At 43.0% G+C, this 23,368-nt stretch overlaps 1 protein-coding gene across 1 annotated transcript; it reads right to left on the bottom strand.

Annotated features, from left to right (window-relative positions):
- Positions 1–553: 553 nt before the first annotated feature.
- CTCF (CCCTC-binding factor) lies at positions 554–23,262 on the bottom strand. Its single transcript, XM_034425800.3, has 13 exons — positions 22,791–23,262; positions 16,492–16,540; positions 16,076–16,196; positions 13,674–14,460; positions 12,959–13,129; positions 12,239–12,372; positions 9,568–9,688; positions 8,381–8,530; positions 5,579–5,739; positions 5,281–5,463; positions 4,148–4,283; positions 3,319–3,489; positions 554–2,278 (listed from the first exon to the last, which is right to left on the bottom strand). Exons 3-13 carry the CDS (start codon positions 16,076–16,078, stop codon positions 2,097–2,099), a joined length of 2,199 nt encoding a protein of 732 aa, XP_034281691.1. The 5' UTR covers positions 16,079–16,196; positions 16,492–16,540; positions 22,791–23,262; the 3' UTR covers positions 554–2,096.
- Positions 23,263–23,368: the final 106 nt, after the last annotated feature.

Genomic DNA, 23,368 nt, shown 5'->3' with positions numbered 1-23,368 from the left:
AGCAGGGGTGGGTTTCACTTACCTTTGCTACCGGTTCACTCTCGAGGTTTCAAGAACCCTATTATACTTTAATCATCTTGCAAGGTTTTGGCCCTCTCAAGCAAGTTTTGGGTAGGAATGAAAGAGACTCTCAAAATTTTGTCGATGTTTAAACTACCGGTATTTTTTAAACGGAGATTCACATGTATCATTCAAGGGTGTTTGCAGGTTCAATGGTGGTTTCGGATATTTTATGGCCAATCCCTACATACTAAGGTATTCTTTTTTTATATATAAAATTGCATTTTGGCATGAATATCATGCAATCATGGAACGCCGCACATCTCCATAACTAGAAATACACAGTTCTTATTGCTGTAGATATAAAGCTGCCCTAAAGGCACAAGCAACTGCCAACAAACTGAGATGTATAAAAAAACAAGTGTCTTTAATAGGAAAAACCTTCTCCTTCCCACCCAATAAAACAAGATGTCCCCCATGTTTGCTAAAATTGACACGCACACACCTGTTGAGTGCCCACAAAAACTAGAAAGCACACACAAACTCACGAACGCAGAGGATAATCATTATTATTTATTAGCTGTACAGCAGTATATTCTCCTTCCCATAGTCCAAACCCCATTATACGTTTTATGATGTTTTATTTCATGTTGGTTTCCTAAAATAATGAAAAATATCACACAGTACAGCTAAGTACAAAAATGCATCAACCTAGAATTGGATAGCTAACCTGATAGCTCTCTTAAAAGCGATACATAGAACAAAAGTTCTTGGTTCTGAAATCAGCAAGACTTGAGGCTCTATAAAAAGCTTACGCGTTTTTAACATGTGATGGTCTGATATACAGGCATCTTTTTTATTTATTTTTTTTAAATTTCACATTATTCTTTATTTCATTTTATTTTTTTTTTAAATTTTAATTAAACCCCCAAATTTTATGATCACTGACCTAGTAAAATTTCCTGCCCTGGGTTTTGAAGGGCTGGGAAGCCCTATTACAAATTAACACCTTGGCTTTTAAACACAGAATTCATAAACACACACACACCTGAAAAAAAGAGAGAGAGAGAGAGAGAAAGAGAGCAAAGAAAAGAGTTATGACAACTTGAAACTCAAAAGGGCGCTTTTAAAGGGACACACGCTTTGAGACCAAGTTCATGTACTAAGAAAGTGAGCTGGGGTGTGGATGGCTACCACTTTTAACCCAGGTAGCGCTCTCCCACTGACTTGATAGGTTCCAGTATTTTATTCGGTACCAATTCCTGCATAATTCCTAGTTGCAATAGTTAAAAATGACAGGGTTTTTTTTTTTCCTTTTAAACTATAAGCCCCGCCCCACCCCAAAAAAACCTCTTAAATGGGGAAAAAAAAAAGATTAAAATGTAAAAAAAAAAAAAGTTATTTACAAGCTCGATCATTACAAAGATGCCCTGCAGACAGCAAAGCATCTGGGAGAGACGGGGTGATGGTGAAGCATGCTGAACCTACAGTGCTGATGTGGCGCCGGGGAGGAGTGGGGTCGGGTAAGAAAAAGCAAAAACTAAAATGCAATATCAGTTTTACAACCCTCCTGAGTCTGAATTTACAATTAAAAAAATCTCTAGACAGAGGAAAGAAAAAAAAATGAAGCCGAGGGCTTCTAGAAATGCATAAAACAGCTCCAGAACAGTCTGGACAAGGTCCAGACGGAGAAGGCCAACCACGGCCTGGCACTAACAGTTAACTGGATTGAGTGATTTGCAAAAACGCCTTTAGGGAACTGAGAAAATCAACCAGCAAATTAAAAATAAAAATCACCCCATGTTCCATGATCCGGTTAGGTTAACATTAAACATAGAGAGAGAGAAAGAGAGAGAGAGGGAAAGGGAGGAGGGGAAGGGGGGGGGGAGAATGTTCTAGGCAAATCACATCTTATCATCATTTGAAGTGTTCTTGCCCAGGTTGTTTGGTAAAACGGTCTTTTTTAAAAAAAAATGGTGCATTTCCCAAAGCCGAAAATAAGGTAAGAAGGAAAATAAAATAATAAAATAAAACGGATTGAGCCAGTTCAAAAAGAGCCCAGGCCAGTTCAGTGAAGAGCGTTAACCCTTCCTCCATCACCGGTCCATCATGCTAAGGATCATCTCTGGGGTGAGGTCTCCGTTGGGCGCTTCCACTACTGCTGGCTGAGTTCCTGGAGTAGCCCCGACAGTCTCTGCTTCGGGCTTCTTCTTCACTTCCACAATAATGTTTTCAATTGCACCAGTGCTCTGGTCTTTCACCTGAATGATTGCTGTAGCTAATGGATAAAACAAAAGAAAAAAAGGGAGGGGGGAACAGAAATCAGGCTCTGCCTGGAGATCATGTAAATCACTGACATGGTTTGCCCCTTGCTAGGCAATTTCACAGCATCTAAAGCAGAGGTCTTCAAACTTGGCAGCTTTAAGACTTGTGGACTTCAACTCCCAGAGTGCTCTAGGCTGGGGAATTCTGGGAGTTGAAGTCCACAAGTCTTAAAGGTGCCAAGTTTAGGGACCCCTGATCTAAAGCAAGGGTGGCTTGGGAATTCTGGGAGCTGAAGTCTACAGGACTTAAATTGTCAAGGTTGGACACCCCTGGACTAGATCAACCGAGAAGAGTCCTTCCAACTCACACATTCTATGAAATCTAATTCATCTTATTTTGCTTTAATTATACAAGAATCACACCATACGATATGATGTAGAAAAATAGGGCTGGGGAATTCTGGGAGTTGAAGTCCACAGGTCTTAAAGTTGCCAAGGTTGGATCTAAAGGATGGGGCCTTCTTTTCAGTGAGCCAGAAGTCTGTTTCAAATCCACATATGACACTGCAGTCGAGTGTTACAATAATGGCCAAACAGGAGGGACCTTCTGTCCTATTGCATTTCCCTTGAGATTAAATCCTTTTGTTCCTGGTTTTAGATTAATCACAGCGTGTGGTGTTACTTTACCTGAAACCCAAACCATGGTTCATGTTAACAACAGTAAGTAAAAGGTAGTCACAAGCCAGTGAATGTAAATTCTGACTTGCAGTTGCTGGGCTTCCACTCATGATATCTTGAAATCTGTCTACAGCAAGATCTTCTTGGCACTTCTGGCTAAAAGCAGGGATTATGCAGGCCCCAAACTCAGCCTGAGCTGGCCTCCTGCAGATGTAGCTTGTGCTATCTGGTCCAAAAACAGCTCCAGAGATCTCCAGTGTTCCTGAAGACAGTTCTTCCAAGTATCCTCAAGCTCCACATCTCACCTGACTTTTAACTTTCCTCTTTATTTCTAAGACTGGGCCCTGCGGTCATTTGTAGAAAAATGGTAACTTACGCTGGGGCTGTTTGGGTTGATTGGCTTTGCCTGGTGGACGTCCTCTCCTCTTCTTGGCTGGTGGAGGAGTTGGGGCCACAGGTTCCACTTCCACTTCTGGTTCAGCCTCGACTTCAACCGCTGTTTCTTCTTCCTCCTCATTCTCATCCAATTCTGGTTCAGCATTTTCCTCTTTAAGATGAGCAAGGATTTAAAAAAAAATTTTTTTTTTTAAAATCAAGGCAACGAACAATGAAGAAAATAAAATGTAAACTGCCTAAGTATGTTCCCCCCCTAGGCAAAGCTGTCGGGTTAATGTTTCTACCAGAAAGAAGTCTTCCATTCGAAAAGTGGCTGGGCAACAGAAGGAAGCCAAAACGCCACTGCCAGAAATTTCAGTTGGGAGAAAATTACTTTACTTGCAAAGCTTTGATGGAAAAGTGATGACTCTCTCTCTCTCTCTGTATGTTTGCATACACCATGATTATGTTTCACGCTGAATGTTTTAAACTGAAAGACGTCAATTATTATGAGACCTATTATTAATGGAATGGAATGGCAGAAAGCAATACTGAAAATGAATATTTTTCCTTAAACAAGTTCAGATACACCAACAGCTTTCTTAAAAAGAAGGAATATCTCCCACCCTCAATCTTCTGCCCAAAGATCCTTGTTGTACTCTTATCCATGTTTCTCCACTGCTCAGAGACTGAAATGGCTGAGGTGGCTACTGGCAAGTTACTATTTTGTGCTCTGGGTAACAGCTGGCAACACCTGCAGTGACCTATGAATCCATCAGCAAGTTCAGGAGATCTAAAAATGTTTCTGGAGCTCTTCTCTCTTTTCTTACCGCTGTCAGAAGAATCCTCTTTCTTGGAGCGCATTTTTCTCTTCCGCCCACGTTTTCCCTTCTTGGGCTCCCCTCCGTTCTCTCCTTCAACCCCATCGGGGCCTAAACAATTATCTGCATGTCTGGCCATTGTGTTCTGGTTAAAGAAAAGCAGGCAAATGTTAGGTGTTGGCTGCATGCAACAAGAGGTATCTGGACAACCTCCCCTAGTGAATCTGGAAATTCATTCAAAAAAAAAAAAAAAAACACCACCACAACTGCCTTCAGGTCATTCTTGGCAACTGTGGACAAGTCCCTGAAGTTTTCTTGGAAGTGCTTCCTCACTGCTTTCCTCCTGGGGCTGGGAGAGAGAGTGACTGGTCCATGGTTACTCACTTCTAAAGGAAGAACTAGAACTCACAATCTCCCCCCTTTTTTTAAGAATCGGCATTGATTGCCAGCTTTTGGAAGAGCCACCAATAAAGAATTAAGCTTGATGCAACCTGACCTCCAATCAAACTGCTTCAATTTGCAAGAACATATAACACGGTATGCGTCAATGACAACATGGGTCACGCAGCTTCTGAGACAGGAATTAGAAAAGACACCCTGCCTCCACACAAACACACAAAAGTAGAAGGCAGCAGTATGTAATAAAACAAGACTGTGCAAGTTCTGTTGGCTCTTTTCTGCCACACTGAATGGCACACTAGGCTCACACTGTAAAAATGGGTGAGACCTGGGCCTATTTGGGAGAGCTTTAAGAGGGGAAGAAAGAGTGTCTCAAAGGCTTAATTGTACCCATTTTGTTCTTTAACTTTAATTTTCAAAAGTGGGAGGGAAAAAAAAGCCCCTTCCCAACTCTGGGTTTCAAGGCCATTAGAAGCTGGCAGCTGTGACAGTCTACATTTCTCCTGTCCTCGCCTTGAAGTTTTGCAGCCCTCAAACAGTTCCCGTTTTTAAAAGCAGGGTTCGCAGAACACGAGCTCTGGCTGAGTTTGCCAGAAACATAACACAGGGGGAGTCTTGGTAACCCACTGGTGTTAAGACACCGTCCATCTCCTTCTCTTATTTACTGGTACTTCACTTGGAACGTCCTGCAACACTCGTCATCCCTCCCCCCCCATATCTTTCCATATGTACTGAGCACTTACACGGCGTGTGAACGTTTTTCCACACTTAGAGCAGACGAAGGCAGCTGGGACGAAGTTGGGATCATGGTAGCGCTTGAAGTGCATGTCAAGCAGCTGCTTCTGGCGGAAGGTTTTGTCGCAATGGCTGCAGGCGTAAGGCTTTTCTCCAGTGTGGGTTCGCTTGTGCATGATCATGTGCCGTTCCTGGATGGAATCAGAGGGCAGGAGATCAAAGGGGTGCAATGACCCACAGATAGCCCGAAGGGGGTAAATGAACCGATCTAGAAGATCTCAAGTTTCCTTGAGGGTCCATCCTTACCTGTCGGCATGCATAGTCGCACTGGTCACATTTGAAGCGCTTCTCATTTTTGTGAGACTTCTGGTGCTGGATGAGTGCGTATCGCTCGTGGAACACAGCGTCACAGTAACGACACTTCTTGCCCTGCTCAATGTAGGAATGCTGCTTCCGCAAATGGACACCTGGAAAGAGACAGTCACGTGGAAACCTCTGTCTTTAAATCGTCATCACATGGGGAGGAGCCTGAGGGACGCTAACATCTTCCTTGTAGCTGATTTTTATTTTATTTTATTTATTTATTTTTAAATTTATATACCGCCCTTCTCCCGAAGGACTCAGGGCGGTGAACAGCCAAAGGTAAAAACACAAAATACAAAATTTAAAAGCAATTTAAAATAAATTAAATAATTTGGCCCAACAGTTTAAATAACCCATTAAAATTCAGATTAAAATTGGGACTTCCTGTTTGCTGCTGGCCGCCGCCAGACGTTCCTTAGGGATCGTCAGCTTCCACTGCCTGTCAGAGCCGCCTTCACAACGGAACGGCGGCTCGAAAAAACTCCGTTCCCATGAGGAAACGGAGATAGAGCCGGCAGGAGTGGGTAGAACTCTCTGCAGAGTCCCAAAAGTTTTTCTTTTACTTTTGGGATGGAGCGGATGAGATGCCCCATATCCCCAGCCGTTGCTCCGGGCTTTGGGAGACCTCTGCTAATGCAGAGCCAGGCGTCAAAAGCAAGCTTGCGAATTTGACAGATTACTCAAAGAAAATGTGAGCTGGACCTGTAATACTGAAGCGCAAGTATTTTACTTATCTTTTAAAAATTACTTAAGAGAATAGAGGAAGAGAAAGAGGAAAAAAGTTTCTTTTTAAAATGGCGTCTGCCGCGGCTGGAGAAGAGTTTGAGAGGGAAAGTTCTTCCGTTTTTTATTATTACAATGTAGCGGAATAAATACCACTGGCTACATTTGTAGACAAAACTCCGCTCCTGTTTTTGTTTTTCTCTTTTTTCCCTGGAGGCTTGAGTGTTGCTGGCTGGAAGTCTTTTGTCTTGTTTTTTTTTTTCTTCTTCTAACAAAGCCTGCTTAGGCGGAAACATGGCACTGAGGCTTGTGAAGTCAGACAAACAAATAGGTGGGGGGGATTCCCCCACTAAGAATTTAAAGCAATATGTTTTAACTCTTCAGTCCCAGAAACCTGATTTTAATATAATAGAATTTCTCTTAGAGGAGATTGAAAGAAGGGATGAGATTGTGAATCAGCAACTTGAAAAATTTAAGCAGGAAACTAAGGAATTGGTGAAATCCAAGTTTGACTTTTTGCAGCAAAAAATTTTAAAATTGCCAGAATTCATGATTCGGTTGGATACAAATACTAATTTACTAGAGTCAAAAATGGATGAAATTCAAGATAAATTGGACAATAGAATTCAAAAAATTGAAAATGATTTGTTAAATATTCAGGATTATAGTTCAGAAGAAAAATTTAAAATGGATGCTGACCAAAAGTCTGGTAATGTAGAATATCTGGAACAGAGGATTCAAAAAGAGGTTCTAAAGATACAATATAATTTCACAGAATATGCAATAAGACTTAGAGGTTTGCAGGAAAATAACAGAGATGACTTAAGGAAAATATCTTCTGAATTTCTAGCTGGGATTTTAAAGATTCAACCTGAGGAAGTGTTTTGTAGGATTGACAGAGCTTATCGAATAAACTCTTGGACTGCCAAGCAAAGGCAATTGCCTAGAGATGTGGTAATCTATTTTTCAGATAAAGAAATTAGGAATAAAATTGTGCAAAATTCCTTCAATTCTAATTTGCAATTGTATGGAAGAAAGATTTGGATTTACAAGGAACTCCCACCTAAGATACTAATGGAAAGGAAGAAATTTGGCTTTCTGGTGTCTGAGTTAAAAAGGAGAAATATTCAATTCCGGTGGGACGTCCCAGTTGGTATTATATTGAGATATCAAGGAGAAAGATACCAGTTAAATACTGTTGAAAGGGCGGAAGAATTTTATCAAAATAGGTTGAAAATGAATTTAACGTCTTCAGATATAATACAGGATAAGCAGAAGGAGCTGGAACTAAAGACAGAGACTGTACCAGATAAATTGCCTTTGGATTTATCGGATACCCCAGCTGGATTATCTACAAATTTGAGAGAAGTGCCATCTGATTTTAATGTGATGACTTATCAAGGCAAGGACAAGCATGGAAACCAATTAGAGGATATACAAGGGATAAAAAAGAAATGCGAGACACAAAAAATTAGGATGGAGGTCAAACCCACAAAAAGAAAACAAAAAAAGAAATAGGTTGTACAAAAATAGAAATTTCTAACCCAAGCAACAGTGAAGCCAGTGATTTTAAAATATGAATGATTATGTGAAAACATAGAGGAGGCGACATATTGGTCAATATCATCCTGAGGATAGTGGCAGATCTCTGCATTGCCGTAATTTTGGGACATGGAAAGAGCCTCAAATTGATGGTTTTGAATTATCTATTTTGAAACTTCTTTTTGTGTTGATAAATATATTATAAAATTCAGATTAAAATTAAACAATTTAAAAAATTTAAAAATTAGGCCAGCCCGGCCTATATTTAAGCGAGCCACAAGATTCCTGCCTGATGATGCTAACATAAAGCATTTACAAGGCCAGGATTTAGGCAAGTTGGGTCTACTGGTTAAAGCACCAGGTTTGAAACTGTGAGGCCCCGAGCACCAGTCTCACCTCAGGCACGAAAACCTGGATGGGTGAAATTGGGACAGTCTGCCTCTCCTTTTTTGCAGAAGCCTCAACTCCCGCAATGCTCACCTAAGTCGCTCTTCCGTGCAATCACTGTGTCACAGTGGGGACAGTGGAACTTGGCCACGTTTTCCGTGTGCTTCTGCAGGATGTGCATCTTCATGGTCCCACTCTGGGTGAAGCGAGCGTGGCAAATGTAACACTCGTAGGGCTTCTCACCTTTGGCAACCAGGGAGAAGAAATGGTTAGCTCAAGAGGCCCAGATGTGGGGAAGGCATTGTGGATTAAGGGATAGAGAATATGAGTTTGCATATGTGGTTTAATCCGTTTATTATACAAGCCAAAATACAAACATTTATTATACAAACTACAAACAAAACCCTTTGTTTGTAGTTTCCTGATCAATTCTCCTTTTTAGACATTCTTGCATTTATTTCAGTGGTTATAGCATTTCTCAATCTTTTCACTCTGGAGGAATCCTTGAAATTATTTTCAGTTCTCAGGGAGCCCCAGAGTAAAAATTATGGTATCTACATCCCATAGTATGGTACCGGAATCAGTAAGTTGAGTTACAATGTGTAAAAATTCCCACCACTGTGAGTGCTCCCATTGCACAGCATGCAAAGAAAAAAACAAACAAACAAACAAACCAACCAACCCACCAACACAATTATTTTCTTTTCCAATTGAGAAAGGCTGGGTTAGAAACTTGGGCAGAGCACAATTATAAAAACACAAAACCTACATATCTTGCTTTTACACATCATACTGTATCATAATTGCAATCAAGTCAAAAACATTATTTCAAACTCTGCTTAACTGACTAAAACAAATTGTATTTATTGTAACAAATGTGAGCTTACTGTTAAGCAAACAAAGCAAAGAAAAGCAATTCTGTTTTAACTTGTGGTGGGAACAGTCTCAAAATCTAATTAAATTGCAAAACAGTTATACAGAAAAAATGTTGTTTTAACTACTGTAAAAGAACCTCTGTTTTCAGTGCTTACCACATGCTTTACAAAAGTTTGAAATATCAGGAACAAGCATGAAAACAAGCTGGAAAGGCTTTCTTGTTGCTTTTAATGATAGGCAGCCTCATTTATCATAGCAGATGATAAATAGTACGACAATCAAGAAATTGGACGAGAGAGAGAGAGAGAGAGAGAGAGAGAGAGAGAGAGAGAGAGAGAGAGAGAGAGAGAGAGAGGGCTTTGAGCACACACTCGCCGTCATTTTTAATAAAGCGTAATCCATACCAGAATGGGTCCTCATGTGCCTCTTCAGCTTGTAAGTGTCTCTGCTGGCGTAGCTGCACAAGCTGCATTGGAATGGACGTTCCCCGGTGTGAGAACGAATGTGGCGTTTCAACTTGCTAACCTGAAACCCAAGAATATTGAAGGGAGATTAGCAATGCGCAGATTACTACAGCTAAAAATAATTTTTTAAAAAAATCCTGTGCACTTCTGGAACAATAAAACGAAAAGACCTTTCAATAGGAAAACAAATGCAGGCAGTCGTAGACTTAACAACAGTTGATTAGTGACTGTTCAAAGTTACAACGGCGCCAAAAAAAGTGACATGTGACCATTTTTCACTTATATGATTGTTGCAGCATCCCATTGGTCATGTGATGCTTGACAACCAGTTCGTATTTATGACATTTGACATTTGTCCTGGGGTCACGTGATCAGCTTTTGCAACCTTCTGACAAGCCAAGCCAATGGGGAAGCCAGATTCACTTAACAACTGTGTTGCTAACTTAACAACTTCAATGATTCACTTAATGCAGAGGTCTTCAAACTTGGCAGCTTTAAGACTTGTGGACTTCAACTCCCAGAATTCTCCAGCCAGCTATGCTGGCTGGAGAATTCTGGGAGTTGAAGTCCACAAGTCTTAAAGCTGCCAAGTTTGAAGACCTCTGACTTAATGAGTGTGGCAAGAAAGGTGGTAATAGGGCAAAACTCACTTAACAAATGCCTCACTTAACAACATAGATGTTGGGCTTAATTCTGGTCAATAAATTGACGACTATCTGCAGTATCAAGACTGTCTTGTAGACCAGTCCAATGCGATTAAAAACAAGCCTTAAACTTTCTTCCTTTGAACAGCATGATGCAGTATTCATTTATTCTTTGTGACGCAAAAGGGTATTCTTGAAATATTAAAAAATAGTTCCTAGCTATCAAATAATGACTCATATTTAAAAGAGGATTCTTTTAGAATATGATGACCTGAGGAAGGAGTAGCCCTTTATATCCTGCAATGAAAGGCAAGAGATTACCTAAGATTATTCAAAAGCCCAAATTATTAATATTGTAAAAATGCACTCCAGAATTGAATTGTGAAATATTAAAAAATAGAGATTGTGAGGAACCTAGGCCTTCCTCTTCGGAACATCTATCCCTTGAAACATTCTCTCTCTCCCTCTGATCCACAAATTCAGCAGTCAGCAGCTATCTTAACTTTGAGCTCTTTATCCGAAGTCTTCTGCTTGAATGTTTAATGTGAATGTGCTTGTTTAAACCCTTTACCTTTAAAAATATTATTACTATGAGTTTTAAATTTTATGAGTCGTTTTAATCTGCTGCTGGTTGCTGACACGACACATCATTTTCAATATGAAGAAGCGCCGGCATAAAAATAAATCTACTGAAGTCCAAAGGCCACCAGAGAATCCAGAATTATGAGCTCTTCTGTGGATAGCTGCATTTGAGAAATATATTTCATTTTCAGCAGTCGAAACACATTTTGAGAACTGAGCAATTCTGCTCATGGCCAGCCTCAGAAAGTCAACAGAAAATAATCAAGGGTTACAATTATAAGCTTGTAAAGAAGCGTTTCCTCTCCTCTCAAACTGCCTGTCACTCAACTTGGTTATAAAACCTTTTCATTTTGAAAGGCTCTCTGTAACCCCTCTTAGCCGAGCCCAAGAGATCATTTCAGAGAAGGAACATGTTCATTTCTTCTGGGGTGAAATTATGCAGGTATGTTTGATAATAGAGTTTATATAACGAAGTAGAACTGCTGCATTTCTCCTGCTCAATATATTTTTTACATATACATTCTTGTAATAATGTAGAAATACAATAATGCAAGATACAGGTAGTCCTCAATTTACCAGCACAATTGAGTCCAAAGTTTCTGTTGCTATGTGAGACATTGGTTAAATGAGTTTTACCCCATTTTACATTCTGAAACACTGCAGTTGTTAAGTTAGTAACATGGTTGTTAAGTGATCTGGTGCGCCCACTGACTTTGCTTATCAGAAGGCTGCAAAGGGGATCACATCACCCCAGGACTCTGCAACTGTCATAAACGAGTCAGTTGCCAAATGTCTCTATTTTGATCACATGACCACGGGGATGCTGCATAAGTCATAAATTTGAAAAATGGTGATAAGTCACTTTTTTGACTGGTCACTAAATGAACTGTTGTAAATCAAGAACTACCTGCAGTTGTCCAATATGTTGCTTAGTAAAGATGACCCGTCTTGAACACAAGAATAAAAGGAGTAAGTCAAAATAATAAGTGTTAACAAGAATTTATAACTAATCTGAGACAGTGCAACCTTGACTTTATAAATAATCGAACAAAATCTACTGCTTTAAGATCTCATGTTCCAAGAAACCCCAGCTTTGGATGTGGCAAAATTACAATCCATAAAATGGTTTCCAGGAGACGCTGAAATTAAACAAGGTAGATTTTCAACAAATTTCTAGGCAGAAAGAGGCAGCATTCAAATTCCACTTTATATCAGCCACAATGTACCTGAACAATGGATTCACCTGAACACTTTTTAAGACCTGGAAACAAATGTTAATTATGGAGGCAACTCTTTCAAAGCTCCAAGCAAAACACTGAATGGGAAAATGAATGGGTGTAGCTATCGTACAACAGCAACGATAGAAAACTAGACACGGAACGCACCTCCACACTGGCGTAGTCACACATGGAACACTTGAATGGCTTCTCATGGGTATGTTTATAGCGGCGATGTCGAACCAACTCTCCGCTTGTCACAAAGGCCATGTCGCAGTCAGGGCACTTGTGAGGACGAGTACCTGATGGATTACCGAGATCGAAGAAAATTCAAACAGGCAATGGCTTCATTTGACTGAGACCACCATCACATGCAAGTCTCAATTGTGCTATTTTATTTTTGAAAAGGAAATCGCTTTATATGTACTATTTGTGTTCTGATTACAGATGAAGTATTTGTAAGACAGCGGTCTTCAACTTTTCCAGTTCTGCAGACTAACGGTGGCAGGAGTAGGGACAGGGACTGGTTTTGCACACAAGTGCCCCTTTCACAAATTTAGCTTCACACGCACATGTGCCCTCGCCCACCACTTCCGCAGCCCAGTTCAGCGGCCCAGCACTGGGCCACAGACTGGGGTTTGGGAACCCCCATTTTAAGAGGTAGGAACCAACAAGTTATTTATATATAGCTCAAGATAATGTTCTTTTCCTACACTACGCAACTGGCACTCAAAACAATTTATGTGCTATATATATTCTGATGCACCACAAATGCACGTACATTCACAGCAGGGGTTCGATCAAACCTTCCATTTGGACCTCCCAAACCAGCAGTCACTCCAAGGAGCCTATTAGAAAATGGCATGACAGCGTCTCCTTTCACGGTACCTGTGTGAGTATTGAGGTGATTTCTCAGCAGTGTGACTGTCCGGAAAGCTCTGCCACAAAGGTGGCACTTGTGTGGCCTCTCGTCCGTGTGGCTTTTCATGTGACGGTCCAGGTTCGAACGCCGAGGGCAGGTGTAGCTGCACAATTCACATTGGAATGTCTTCTTCACCCCTATTCAGAGAAGGACATTCATTGCTCTGAGGCAGAACCTGCTGCCTGTCACACACACACCCCCGCCCGACTTCCATTTCTAACAGACAATATGCCCAATTAAAGGGATAAACGTGTAGCGCATCTGAGGGAACCGAGAGAAAACTTTAGTCGTTATCAAGGACAACGACTTGATTTGTATCCTGTCTTTCTGCCTAATGGGCCAAATGCAGAGGATCAGCTAACATTAACTAGGCCATAAAACGCAACAGAAATCACTTGGGGGAGCAATCCTGTCTTTGCTGAGAGGAAACGTCTTCCGGCTCCCACATCTGACGTGTGAAACTCGGTGATGTGAATCTCTGTGCAGAGAAACATACCTTTCAAGGAAGACCTAGATCACAATTAAGCCATCATCACGACTAGTCTTTTTGAACCTGGCTGGGTTTTTAAATCAATTAAACTTCTGCCCTGGATATATTCAAGAGCCGTGGGAATAATTAATACACAGGACCAATCGTGAAGGTCTGTCCACCCAGCCTCCAGGTTGAACTGCCCAACGTACCTTTCTTTTTAATCTTTGTCGGTTTGGGGGGCTTCATGTTGCCCACCACTTTCTCGGCGTTGACGTCTGAAAGCAAGCCCTCCTGCTGCTCCTCTTCAAAATCATACACAGACACATCCACGTCTTTTCCCTCCTCAGTGTAACGGAGTTTGCTTTTTTTGGTTTTCTTTGTCTTTTTGGTGGGGGGCTGATAGTCTGGGTCTTTCTGCCAGTTGGGATCCTCCTGAGGCTGAAGCTCCCCCTGCTCCAGGGTCTCCACCTCGCCATTGGCCCCAACCTTTACTACCTGGAAGCCTTCTGGCAAAGGGAGCGTGTGGCAGATCATGGGCTCCCCCTCCTGGAGGCCACCCTTGGAGACCTCGTTTTCATAGGCCCCCTGAAGTTCTACAGACGTGGTAGCGACAGGGACGGACACTGGGACGGGCACTTGGACAAGCTGGAGTTCGCCCAGGTTGATGGGCTGCTCTTCCATGTTCACAACCTGCAGGGTGATTATTTGTGTGTCATCCACAGTGGCTTCAGGGTCTTGTGACACGGCACCTTCTATGACTTCTGTCTTCATCTGAAGCAGCGTTGGATCAAGCTGTTCCATCATGACCATCTGCACACCAGCGTTAACCTCCTGTACTACCTCAGTCCCATCTGCTTGGTTGGGCGGCATCGGGCAAGCATCCTCTTCCTGCCCGCCTTCCCGGCGTCTCTGATAGGTCTTCCGTTCTTTGCCTTTGATGAAAGTTTCAGATTCTTCCCCAATAGTTTCAATTGCTTCTGCTTCCATGTCACCTTCCTGGTGAAGAAACAAAAGAATACCCTGCTTAATCATTCGCTTTGGCACCTTGCGTGAACCGATGGAGCAGATTCTCAGAACCCTTAAAGCAATCGGGTCAGATAAATGTGACAGATGGCAGCTGCTGAGAAAATGATCAGACTTCTTGTACTGTCAAACTATTTACTAAATCTGCACTACTATTAATCTTCTCATCGTTCCCACCACCCATCTCCTTCCACTTATGACTGTATGACTATAACTTAGTTGCTTGTATCCTTATGATTTATATTGATATTATTTCCTGATTGCTTATTTGTACCCTATGACTATCATTAAATGTTGAACCTTATGATTCTTGATGAACGTATCTTTTATGTACAGAGAACATATGCAAAGACAAATTCCTTGTGTGTCCAATCACACTTGGCCAATAAAAAATTCTATTCTATTCTATTCTATTCTATTCTATTCTATTCTATTCTATTCTATTCTATTCTATTCTATTCTATTCTATTCTATTCTATTCTATTCTAATCACTCAGGCACCATTGGGCACAGTGACTTAACAGCCAACCCCACTGCTCTCTTGAGCAGGACTAGAAGAGAAATGGGTTCTGGTAGAACAGATTTACTTTATAACTCTCCCAATCTGAACATGCCAAAAATGACCTTTCTTAAGTGTCCTGTGCCTCTTGCAGTAAGAGGAACCAACCACTAGGGATCAGTAATGCGACAGCATCTGCTTCATAGCAGCGCCTCCTTGCAGGATCCAGCTCTTTCTCCAATGAAAATTAGAAAAGCTACTAGACAGTTTGGGGACAGGAACAGGGAAGTGATAAAAGGACAGAGGGAAGAAACAGCACACACTTCCCATATCCATGTCCACCGAAGCTGTTCTTGGGTACAGGGAGCAAGAATGGAGATCACTGAAATGTGTTGAGCTGCAGAAGGACAAGCTGTGCTGGGGGTGGAGTCAAGAGAGGAATTAGCTTGGAGTCCTTATGTTCCAACAAGCAATTTAAACCCAACCCCCTTGAATTCCATTAACTCTTATGTAGCATAAATTTAGAGCTGACCATTAGTTGACTAGATTCTTGGGTATAGGCATGGGCAATAAATCAGTTTAATTGGAATTTAACTTGTGGTCCTGATTCTTCGTGCTTGACAAGAGCCCCAGAAATCAGAAATGTTAATATCCAGTTTCGGCACCAGGGACAACAGACTATTTTCTTTGCAACCCAAGATTACTCTTAAAAAAAAAAAAAAACCCACACAAACAAAAACAAACAACCCACCCCTCCAATTCCTTAGACATCTGGAAGGGGGCCTTTTTGGTTTTGGGAATTGCTTTGGTTTGTTTAAAGAAAAGGGGTGAATTAAGCATAGGAGAGGATGATGATGCCATTTTATTTTAATGTTCTGATCTTGGAATTGCTGAGGGGATGTCCAAAGGGAACTGGGGTGACGTAAAATTGGAATTGCAACACAGAATGTTCCTGTGGTATTAGCTAAATTCCTAGATATGTCTTTTAAAAATGTATGGAAACAGAAGTATTTAGATCTGTGAAGAAGCCTCTCTGAAAACAGCTTGTTTGCTTTAGTAAATCCCTTTTACCATATAATAGCTGCTCACCATTGTGGCACATCAGTCACATAAAACTATCTTCTTTGTTTTCTTTTTCTCCCAAGATAATTTCTTTTCTTATTCTGGTATGACTTGTTTGGCCACAGGCATTGTACCCTGGTCTGGTTATCTGCAAAGATGAAGCAAGGCTTAGAAAGACTGAATAGCAATACACTTTCGGTCAAGAATAACTGACATAAAACGTAGCAAATAACTATTTAGATAGCTTTGCAAAGAGGATAAGATCATCAATGTAAACTATAATTAAGTATCTGCCGAGGTAATACACTGAAAACTCTTTATTTCAAATAAATATAACTCTAAATACCAATAAACAGAGGGAGATAATTGTATCCAGAAGCCCCAGTTTTTTTTGTCAGTTTGGAAATACCAGCCTGGGCAAACAAGAATCTTTCCCTACTCACCCCATAAAATCAGCCCACGATTCCTGCAGGTTTTGTTTTCAACTGAAACCTGGAACGACAAAAACATTTCAGGATTTATTTCTGCCAAACCAATCCAAAGGAGGATACATTGTTTATTCCATCCCAAACAAAATGCACTTTCCAAATGAAACACGTGTTCTATTTCATGGGTGTTAAACTCAAGGCCTGGGGGCCGGATCTGGCCCGCGAGGTGCTTAGATCTGGCCCGCAGGGTTGCCCTGGAAACAGCAAAGGACCGGTCCGCGGTGCCTCTGCCAGCGAAAACAGAGCTCGGGAGGGCCACCTGTTTTTGCTGACAGAGGGTTGCCGGAGGATGGCGCAGCCAAAAATGGAACTCACGAGGGCGGCGGGTGGCCCTACTGAGCTCCGTTTTCGCTGGTAGAGGATTGTAGGAAACAGAGCTCGGAAGCTCATTTTCGCTGGCAGAGTGCTTGGGCCACCACAGGCGCCGCCAACACAAGTGATGTTGAGCTGGCCACGCCCACCCTGGTCCCCCAAGGTCAAATACAGCCCTGATGCAGCCCTCAATGAAATCGAGTTTGACACCCCTATTTGGTGCGTATTTTCATTCTCAATTTTTTCCACATCCAAAGCTATGTCAATAAATAGCATTTTGTAGGATGAACGTGCATCATGTAAGGAATACCACCCAGCCACTCATTTCCCCATTATTTTTCAGCAGCCACACATACTGTTCTTATAAGGAGAATGAACTGAATTAAGTGATATGTTGTTAGAGCCGAAAGACAACAGTGTTCCTTTAAACTGGAGCTGAAACCAGAAGATCCAGAGGGAGAACTTGCCTGAAGGTGCACCATTCAAATCGGGGGTCTCCAACCTTGGCAACTTTAAGACTTGTGGACTTCAAGTGCCAGAATTCTGGGAGTTGAAGTTCACAAGTCTTAAAGTTGCCAAGGTTGGAGACCCCTGATTTAAACTATGGTACTCTCAAGGTTCCCTGTCTAGAATTGGTAGAGAAGGCAAGAGGCTAAGCAGAGGCAGCCACTGAAGAAGTACTGTGATATTAAGAGGTTCAATGGCCAAGGGCCTTAAAAAGGACAAATGCAGACCAATGGTTGGTATGGGTGCCCTACTGAAGAGAACCTAGCAGTCAAGTGCGACTGAAGAGGCCACAGCACTACCACCAAAGTGGGTCAAAACCAGCATCAAGGTTTTGTCCATTATTGTAAACAAATAAAGAACTGGATCCAGTTGTACAGGTAGTTCTCGACTTATGACATGTCATTTAGTGACTGTCCGAAGTTACAACAGCACTGAAAAAACTGACTTATGAACGTTGTTCATACTTATGACTATTGAAGCATCCCGGTGGTCATGTGATCAAAATTCAGACATTTGGCAGGTGACTCATACTTATGAAAGTTGCAGTGTGCCGGAGTCATATGATCATCTTTTGTGAAAGTCAATGGAGAAGCTGGATTCACTTAACAATGATGTTACTAACTTAACAACTGCAGGGATTCACTTAACAACTGTGGCAAGAAAAGTCATAAAATGGGGTAAAACTCGTTTAACAAATGTCTAATTTAGCAGCATAAATTTTGGGCTCAATTGTGGTTGTAAATTGAGGAGTACCTACAATTTGCTGTGTGTCTTTGACACAGCCTGAATGGGTTTTTCTACTCTTAAGACTTTATTTACCAATCTGTTCTGATTGTACTGTCCAAACAGTACAAGTTGTTTGTGACTTACATGCAGTACTTCAAGTCAGTGAAAGGCTCATTTACTATAACAATGTAAAATAATATATTAAAATTTTTAAAATAAAATATTGTGATTTTAAACTATAAATCTCATTTTCAGTCTGAATGTTTGTACAGTAAATTCCTAAAATATTATTTTATGGCTCAAAAGAATTCAGAATATTTCAATTAATCAATACATCCAGGTCCTGTCAGAAACACTCGGGGTACATTCAGTCTTTTGCAGAGCTGCTAACCGAAAAGCCAACACAATTTTGTTAGAAGTACAGATTGATACTAGATAAATCCAGACATTGAAGGTAAGACTAGATAAGTATCTTGACGCCATGACAAGGTGGATGCAGTTAAGTTAACCAACTGACAGGAGAGCTCAGGGATTTTAAAGGCCTACACAAAACCCAGGAGATTATTTCCAAAGTGAGGTAGAACATAACAGTTTGTAATTCTGAATCATATTTTACAATATGCTGTTAATATCAGGTCAGAGGAAGAAAGTATCTCCAATACTGTGAACCATTCAGCAAAATGTAGTAAGGAATAAGCTCTCTCTAAAATCAATGAAACTGCAATGCAGGTTAAAATTCTATTTGTTACAATAATATAGAAGTCAATGTAGTACTTGCTAGACTGATTCAGTTGGTTCCAAACTTTAACCAAGCCCTAACCTTTTGTTCTTGTGTGTTTTTAAAAATTCTTTATTGAAAGGATAGGATACAGAATATAAGCAAACTACGAAGATACATAACCATAACAAAATTAAAGCAAACAATAGATAAAAATAAAAATGATAAAAAGACAAGGAAAAGGAAAGCAAACAAAACAAATCTATATTTTATATATTAAACTACAGTCACTGCTTTACAAAAAATACAATATAATAGCATTGTCAAATACACTCCATACTATATTAACAGTATACAAAAATTATAAAATACCATAACATTTATGCGAAAGAACCTATTGATTTATCCTCTGATAGTAGAAAATATTGCCTTTTCCAAGACAGAGAAGTTACAAATTTCCAAAACCCAATCTTTTAATATTTGGAATACAATCATTTCTCAATTCTCAATATTGTTCTTTCAGCCACCCCCATCATGCACACTAGAACAATGATTCCTCAAAGACAGAGATTCTGTCTATGTAAGTCAGGTTCTATTTATATAATATTACTTGGTACATAATTCAACATCACATATTTAACATTTAAAGATTTTCCCCATAAATCATGTACATTATTGAACTTCTGATAAAGATACGTTGTGGATTTAACTTTTAAACATTTAAATTTTTTGTAAAATTCAGTATTAGGCTGAAGAGTACAGAATGGTAATTTTAAGGATCATGTGATGTTCATGGTAGCCAACAGATTAAAATGAAAAAGCCAAGGTGTAACAATAAAAAGAACAATTTTACCCTGTTTCCCCCAAAATAAGACATCCCCTGATAATAAGCCCAATCGGACTTTTGAGCGCATGACAATAAGGCTAAGCGTTTATTTCAGGGTTCAAAAAAATATAAGACAGTATCTTATTTTTGGGGAAACGTGGTAGTTCTTTGGCAACGAAGCACTCTTTAGAATTATCATTTGGAAACTTTTAATTGGTTTTTATATGTCAAAAGCAGAATTGTAACCCTCAGGGTAAAATAGCAATTGTTCCCACTGTCAAAAACCTGTTGAAGGTGCTGCTTTAATGAATATCCACTATCAATCTACGGATCCCTACTTTCCCGTAAACTGGACAACTCCAATAACTTCTATCCATCCTGATACTTATTTTAGCCTTTTCATTCATTAACACACCTAACCCTTCACTTCCCTGCATGTAATTGTATGTTTAATCCACAGTGTATCTCATTTTCCCTTTGGTTTTAATACAATTTATACTATTCAGTTCACATACTGACTTTTCATTCAGGTTATTATCACACAGACCCACAGATAATGATCTCTTCCACCCACCATGGCTTGGCTTAATTCAGGTTTCCTCCTAATACTTTTTAGTAACATAAGGTACAGATTACGTCATCAGTCTTAGTCACATCTTCTTTACGTGCAAGTGTTTTGTGCTAATAGTAAAGACAGTAAGGCTTGATTTTGGCACGTGTTGACTAGTATGCACAAAAGCCCAATTTTGTCCTGAACACATTAACAGAATTTTATGCAGGGTGGGATTTCTGCTTTCTAATCTAGAAATTATCTGGTAGACCAATATATTGTGGCTCAGATTCTCTCAATCGAGAGATATTTGAGGTCATACTGAAAGATACTAAATCCATGCTACATCAATTTACGGCCTAAAATATTCAAGGTAGCGTTGTTTTTAATTCTAAATCAGGTGCCTGTTCAAACTGGAAGGAACTGCTTTTGGATACCGAGGAGCACCTTTGCGTTTCCGAGCAAAGCAAGCCAGTGATGTAACCCAAGATTTTATCGGAGGCAATTACCCTCCATCCTTCTCATGAGTTTTTTTTTTCCCAGAAGCAACCGGTTGACGTTTGAGAAAACAAGACTTAAAGAGGCCTTCGGTCTGATCCTGCCCAGCTTCTCCTATTTATTACAAACCGTTCTGGGCTATCATCTCTGATCTTGTCTAATTTGAGGAAGAGAGTCAGCAGGCCAACCAACTTTCCACCACCAGCAGTTGCTCGGTGGAGCATCAGCTTCCTTCCTCCCCAACTGTCAAACCTTCTGATCCAAAAAGCAAGGCAGCCCAAAATCAAGTGTAAAACAAAAACAAAAAAAAATAAAATAAAATAGGTGCATTTCTACCAAATCCCCCCATCAAAACCTGCCCTAGAATCAAAGCAGAAAGGGGGGGGAAGGTGGTGAGAAAAAAAAAAAAATAAGAGTCACAGCTTTCAAGGCTGCCAGCATTAAACCCCGGGAACATATGGCACGAAGATGGGCAGAGAGAGAGAGAAAAAAAAAAAAACCCGCAACAGCCTGTGCCTTTGCCTGGCCTCCATTTCCCGGCTGCCTGAAATTACAAATCCAATCGGGGAAATTCAGATCCAATGGATCCGATTCGAGGAAATGCAGATCCAATGGATCGGAATAGGGGAAAAATGCAGATCCTATAGATCCGAATAGATAAAAGGCAGACCCAGTGGATCCAAGTCAGGGAAATGCAAATCCAATCAATCCGAATCGGGAAAATGCAAACCCAATGGATCCAAATCGGGGAAATGCAAACCCAATGGATCCAAATCGGGGAAACGCAGATCCAATGGATCTAAAGCGGGGAAATGCAAAACCAACAGATGTGAATCGAAGAAATGCAGAACCAATGGATCTAAATCGGGAAAACGCAGATCCAATGGATCCAAATCGGGGAAATGCAAATCCAATCAATCCGAATCGGGAAAATGCAGATCCAATGGATCCAAAGCGGGGAAATGCAAAACCAATAGATGTGAATCGAAGAAATGCAGATCCAATGGATCCAAACCGGGGAAATGCAGACCCAATGGAACCGAATCGAACAGGGGGCGGGCGGGGGGAGCCAGAGCTGCCAAGGGGCCCGAAAAGGAAGAGATCCGGGGTTCATTTGGGTGGGTGGGGTGGGGTACGGGGCACGGAGGAGGGTGACCCCTCTCCCCCCCCAGTCCCGTCCGCTGCCCTTCTCCCCTCGGGGGTCTTTGGGGAGTCGCGGGGCAAGAGAGGCAGGGGGGAAAGGAAAAAAACGAAGGAAGGAAGGAAGGAAGGCGGCGAGCGGGGCTGCGGGGCGAGCTCGGGCGTCCCCGCCTGGCGCTCTCCCGCGCTGCATGGCGCTGCAGCTCAGCCTGCCTTGCAAGAGGGAGCTCGAGTCCCGCTCTTGAGCTCGCAGCGCCTCTCACTCCGCAACGCGCACAGCGAGGAGGCGGCCGGCGGGAGCGGACGGCCGCGCGGACCAGGCGCCCCGGAGGACGGACACGGTCAGCCAGCAGGACGGGAGGCGGCGGAGAAGGAGGAGGCGGCGGAGAAGGAAAGCCAGGAGGAAGGACCGGTTGGGCGGTGGGGGGGGAGGGAAGGGGAAGAAAGCAGAAGGCGAAGGCGGAGGAAGCGGGAACCGGGAGCCGCGGACGCCTCCGGGGAGCCAGGAGGGCGGTGCTGCTGCTGCTGTGGCGGCGGAGGGACGTGGGGGGGGGGGAAGGGCCGAGGCGGCGGGAGCGCCCGGGAAGCCGCCGTGTCGTAATGGCGGCGGCGAGGCAGCGCAGCCAAATCCCCTCAGGCGGCGGAGAGCGATTGAGGCGGCGGGGGGGGGGGGAGTCGGGGCGGCCGGGTGTGGGCAGCGGGGCCCTCGGGGGGCTTTCCTGGCGGCGTCGTGTGGGCGGCTGAGGCGGCCTGGGCGTCGTTGTCCAGGCGCGGCCTGGTTCCGGCAGAGGCGCTGCGCGGCGAGGCCGATGGGCGGCAGTACCAGGCCGGCATCAGGGCGATGGGGACGGTAGAGGGAGACAAAGCCCCGCTCCCCATCCTCCTCGGCGGCGGCGCCGCGGCGGGTCCCAGCCCGAGCCCCATCGTGACACCTAGAGGCCGGAGAAAGCGACTGCAAAACCCCCCGCGCCGCTTACCTGCCCCGGAGGAGCCTCCGGGCCGCCCCTGCTGCCCCGGGCCCCGCCCCGTTGGGCTCCGCAAAGCGCCCGCTGCCGCTGCCCCGCCGCTAGCGGCCACCGCCAGCGCCCAGCACCAGCTCGCGGTTTAATCGCTCCACAGTCGCCTCGGACACAAAATGGCGGACGGGGCGCCCCGTGCGCCTGCGCGAGCCCCGGCAGCCGCGGCCTGCCGGACCCGATCGAAGGGAGGAGGGAGCGGGAGAAGCGCCCGCGCGGGGCATCATGGGAGGAAACGCTGGGCGCTAAACTTTAAATGCCGACGTGGGGGGGGGGGGAAGAAACGATCGGGCGGGCCGCCCGCCTTCGGGCACGCGCGGGGAGGGGCCGTGACGTCATGCGCCCCCACCTTCCCCCTCAGAGGGTGGACGTGACACGGGAGGGTCGCGTTCTTGACGGGCCTGCCCGCCTCTTTCCTTCGTGGGTCGGGGCTGCGGGGCTAAAAAAAGGGCACCGCGCCCCCCCTCCAGACGGGGTGCCGTCGAGGCGGAGCGGTTTGGGCGGGAAGGGGGCGAGGCGAAACAAACGGCAGGGCGGGA

This window comes from Pantherophis guttatus, chromosome 11, assembly GCF_059756535.1.
Source record: "Pantherophis guttatus breed Tessera chromosome 11, ASM5975653v1, whole genome shotgun sequence".
NCBI lineage: Eukaryota > Metazoa > Chordata > Lepidosauria > Squamata > Colubridae > Pantherophis > Pantherophis guttatus.
This window is presented reverse-complemented; position numbering and strand designations above follow the sequence as displayed.